Source organism: Microtus ochrogaster, chromosome 4 (genome assembly GCF_000317375.1).
Source record: "Microtus ochrogaster isolate Prairie Vole_2 chromosome 4, MicOch1.0, whole genome shotgun sequence".
NCBI classification, from domain to species: domain Eukaryota; kingdom Metazoa; phylum Chordata; class Mammalia; order Rodentia; family Cricetidae; genus Microtus; species Microtus ochrogaster.
In genome coordinates this window covers 53,187,092-53,192,179 of record NC_022011.1, presented here as the reverse complement: position 1 = coordinate 53,192,179, position 5,088 = coordinate 53,187,092, and the positions used below count along the sequence as shown (strand labels likewise).

Sequence of the window (5,088 nt, the reverse complement as noted above, 5' to 3'; positions counted from 1 at the left end):
CTCTCTCTCTCTCTCTCTCTCTCTCTCTCTCAAACACACACACACACACACACACTTTTCTGTCAATGCCTTCAAAATGCCAAGTTCTCCAAGGAGCAAGGAATACCTTTTACAGAGTGTTGTATGATGCTTAAGTTTGGGAGCACCTGATAGAATTTGAGGAGAAGTATAGATTTTGTTAAAGCAAAGTCATATATTTGAAACCTCAAAGTCTTCTCAAAAATAATCATCTAGGCCAGTAGTATTCAAACAGTGTTTTGTTTGTGACACACAGACATTCTCTAGAGATATTCTGTGACTCACTTCAGTAGGACAGTAGGAATACCACCAAGATGCTAATGTCTCCACCACCTCCTCTGAAGCAATCCCATCACCCCTTTATCTATCATACATCCAACTGTGGGGTTTTTTTTAAGGAAAAAGAAAAATTTTCTTGTGAAACTTAAACAGTTTTGAAAAAAATTATCTTACCCAACATCTCGTTGCTATGGGAATAGATTGGAGGCCCAGGGACAAAAAGAATCAAGATGAATTAGTAGCAGAGTTACTTCTGGAATCCATCCTTGCAGTCAAAGCCTGATACATGTGTTTCTGTGTTCTCATCTTAAGTTCCTGTGTGTGTCAATCATGTGGTTGAATAGAGCTACCGATGAGCTGCATGATTTCAGGATCTTATCAACTTTTATAAGGCAAACAATTGTCTTAATGTACACTAATAAACAATATAGTAAATTTTAATAGGAGCTCAGAGTAGTGTTATAACCATGAATGAATCATTAAACTTCGAGTCATGGGAACCATAGTTTGACCTAGAAAGAACCTTGGCAACCACATAATGTAATGCCATGAACCTGAGGATTGGCCATGAGGATACATGACCCCGGTGTGTTTGAGCTCTCATTCTCGGTTGTTGTGCAATTGGACAGACAAGGTACTGAGCCCGTGTGTACTGAAGCCATGCCCAGTGACCTTAATATGAGTGACGTGAATGATCAGTGATGAAGGGGGTGGCTTTGGAGTAGAGAAACCAGAGGCAACACTGAGTGTGCCCTTAGAGAGGATGAGGAAGGAGTCCTGGAGAGAGAAATGAGACCATATTGTACAAGCAAACTAGGGTGAGATGGTGGCAAAATAGGTGGCCATTGTAGATTCTAGAACTGGGGAGTAGTATGGTCAAAGATGTACTTTAAAAATGAATCCCGTATGCTTTTTATAGATTGGGTTGCCGGTACAGCAACCAGGAGCACTAGTTTGTTTACAGTAGCACCTGGAAACAAAAATAAAGTCACATTTTAAAGGAAGGTCTCCTAAAGAGAAAGAGAGGTACATTTTCAGTGCTTCTCAGGATTTGAAGTTCATGGATGAGAGAAATATTATAAAAGCGAGAGAAGTAGAATTGAGAGATATAAGTGGATTGAGAGAAGAAGACAATTAACCTTACACATAGCTGGTGTGCATGATGGCAGGACTTCCAAAGAAGAGGGTGGACTATGGACTGCTGAAGCTTAGCCTAGGTCTGGGAGGCATTAGGGCAAAATGATGGTTGCAGCTGTAGGACGAGATGGATTATGATTCCATAGCAAATGAAAATACAAATACATAGGATACCTCCTTGTGACTCTCAGCCTTAGACATGGCCCTAGGAAAGGGACTCTACAATGTGCCTCTGACTGAGAGAAGGGGAAATTTGAAGAACTCCACTAATGTCAAAGATCCCAGGAGGTAGTAAGAAATGGAAAAATAATTCTTAAAATGCCTTTGGTTTGGGCTCCATGAAGGTTGGTGTTGTTCTTGGAGACAAAAGGCTTCGTGTAGACAATGTTAGAGAAAATGAAGAGAATGTTGAGGGAACGCAGCACTATCTGTTGGAGGCACTCGATGTAGGGCAGGAGAGTTAGAGAAGTCTGAGTCAGCCAAGGTCCGTGGCCAGGAACAAATCAGAGGAAGAAAAGGGGGACATCGACCCAAACTGAGTGAATGGCTGTTCTGGGGATTAACAAGGAATGGAAAACTTTGGAAATCAAGTGTGAAGAACATCAGAACCCCAGGCTTCCTGTGTGACCACAAACTAGAACAAGCAAGTAACTTCTTACTCTTCTAACACGATCTAGCCAGAACCTAAGCAGAGGAACCCTACATGAGAGTCTATAGGAAACTTTGAAAGTCTGGCTGTGCTAGAACGGGTAGTTTCTAGAATCCCAAGAATCCAACTTAATGAGACCAACACTGGATTTCTGTTGCCTGTTGGAGCTGACATTGACCAAGAGTTGGAGTCAACTTCATCGGCCCCTCTTGGGCCTCAACCCAGCTTCCTGGCTGCTCATACTTCGCTGCCACAACTAAAGGAGCCTTGGTGGTCTGGCTCAAAGGGCTCAAATAGGCTTGCCTTGAGTTGTGCTGCTATTAGTTTACCTGGGCTAGAGGAAGAATTCACTATTCCTTACTGTGGTCTGGGGACCAGCAGCATTTTCAAGACCTGGTTGAATGTTTTTTTTTGTTTTTTTTTGTTTTTTGTTTTTTTGTTTTTCGAGACAGGGTTTCTCTGTAGCTTTGGAGCCTGTCCTGGAACTCCCTTTGTAGACCAGGCTGGTCTCGAACCCACAGAGATCCGCCTGCCTCTGCCTCCCGAGTGCTGGGATTAAAGGCATGTGCCACCACCGCCCGGCTTGGTTGAATGTTTAAAATACAGTCAGGCCTTACCCCAGACCTAAAGAACAACACATCACTTCAAGCACTATTGAATAAGGCCAGGGAGAAAAATACTTGCCGAGTGTTTTGGCACCTATGACTTTAACTAAACACTTCGTATTTTTAAAGAATAATGCTTACTTTATAAAAGAAATCAAATCTACTACAGGAAAATGTTAAGGAATATTAAGAATCATTGATGATCCTGCCAGCCATGACTGAATGCTGCAAAGGAGAGCACCAGTGGTCTTTGCTCCCGTGTATCTCCACATGCCTATGAATTGATTAGAATTATAGTTTATACGTTATTTATAACCTACACTTTTCGTTTCATATATCTGGAAATTTTTATGCCATAAATGTCATCATTGATGATCATATGCTTCTTATTTACTGGATTTGTTATTTCCTTTCGGCCAATGGCCTATTCTTGGACAAGGAGAGCATTCCCAACTTTCCAACATTGCAAAAATATTCAATTGAACTATTTTATAACTAAACATTTGGGCAATTTGGCCTTTCCCTTCCCCTGGAACATGGCAACAGCACATGCAATCACAGACTAGACAGGCTGCTTGGAGCCCGGTCCGTAACGCCAGCCTTTGTGTGGAGTCTTCAACCTCATCAGTGCCCTGTTTTCTTCACTCTCAATAGGTCTCAAACTTTTGCCCAGTTGCTTTCCAGTAAAAAAAAAAAATCCACTTGGGCTACAGTCCCATTTCTTGTAATAGCAGACCACGGATCTCAGTGACACCATGGTGGTCTGAATGCCGTCACCAACATCAGTCTTGGCTTCCTTACCTGCCTCGCTCAGTGTCACTTCTTCCATCTCCGAGTCCCGTGTCTTCCTGCATTCTTCTATCTCATTTGCTACTCTCTCACACAAAGATTTCTTTCTTTATCCCCCTTTCTGCCCAGGATGAATGAGATCTACTCAGTAGGCCCAGACACCCCTGCATTTACTCTTAGGAGCTGTTCTCCTACTATAGTCTGTCTTGAGTTTCTTGTGTGCTGTTCTGGATTGGACTTTCTGGGTGATCACTTTAGGGAGGAGCCCTGGGCTAGGGTACTCCTCCAGGAAGGAACACAGTCCTGGGAAGCTTTGTGGCTTAGAGTTTATGTAGGTCACTCTCTTCAAGTCAGGGCACTCATTTTCAACGCTCATTTCAAAATCTCTATATGTCCATCCTGTTCTGATTTTCACCTGGAAGAAAAAAGAGAGGGAGGTGTGTGGACCAACTCCGCCCACATGGCAGCAGTCCCCAGTCCCGGGAATGATGCTTCCTAACCTTAGGACCAACTCCGCCCACATGGCAGCAGTCCCCAGTCCCGGAACGATGCTTCCTAACCTTAGACCCTGCCTGTTCTCCCCAGCTAAGGTGTTCTCTCCCATGCTAATAGTCTTACACCCTGCTGGGTAAGGAGGACAGAGCAGGGTGACCATCCGGCCAGGCTGGGAAATGGGACTGAATCTGCCCTGAGATTGTCCCCTATCTGTGGAAAACCCACCTCTCAGCCTGGGAAGTGCAGTGGTAGGCTCTTTAGGTGAATCTGCTCTTTAGAATCTCAGCAGAGGCTCACACCTCTGCTGACTAAACTTGATCTAATGGCCAGGAATTAGGAAAAGGCAGAGCAGCCTAGAACTGGGAGGGCTGGGGAAACCTTGAAGGATTCTGCAATGCCTACAGGATGGGAGCAGCTTGCGGCTGAGTATCTCTGAGTCCCAGCATGGCTGCCCCCAAGTACACACCGCTACTCTTCTGACAGCCTGTGTCTTCTTTTCCCCAGTGAAGACCAGACACTCCCAACAGCAGGAATGTGTTCCCTTCCCATGGCAAGATACTACATGTAAGTAATTTGGGTGATTTCTTAATCAAGGGGTCTGAGGAAACACATAAGAAGGGAAAGGGCTGAGTTAAAGGATGAAGCTCCTTCTGGCCACACACACACACACACACACACACACACGCACACACGCACACAAACCCTTAAGCATTGAATTGAACTCAAGCATTGAATTGAAGCAAGAATTGAACTCTTCATTTTTGCCCAAAACGACAGCCCTCTTTCCCGATAGCAGACTAAGAACTTTGTCAGGAGAGTATTACTAAGTCCATTTTACAGATCTGGAAATTGCAGCTCCAAGAGGTTGTAGAACTTTCCTCATGTTATACAACCACTCAAAAGCAGGAAGTGAGGTCAGACGCTGTGTTCTCTGAACTGGCATATCTGACACTTAGAAAGCTCAGACAATCTTGAGTCCCAACGGCAGCATCTTTACGGTGACCTTAACTGATACCTGGAAAGAAGAAAAGAAGAAGAAGAAGAAGAAGAAGAAGAAGAAGAAGAAGAAGAAGAAGAAGAAGAAGAAGAAGAAGGGGAAGGGGAAGGGGAAGGGGA

The 5,088-nt window shown here is 44.0% G+C and overlaps 1 protein-coding gene across 1 annotated transcript in view; it reads left to right on the top strand.

Annotated features, from left to right (window-relative positions):
- The first annotated feature begins 4,504 nt into the window (after positions 1–4,504).
- Positions 4,505–5,088, top strand: part of Il1f10 (interleukin 1 family member 10) — a 2,899-nt gene continuing 2,315 nt past the window's right edge. The window contains exon 1 of the mRNA XM_005346373.1: positions 4,505–4,536. Within this exon, the coding sequence (XP_005346430.1) occupies positions 4,505–4,536 (32 nt within the window). The remainder of the gene's footprint in view (positions 4,537–5,088) is intronic.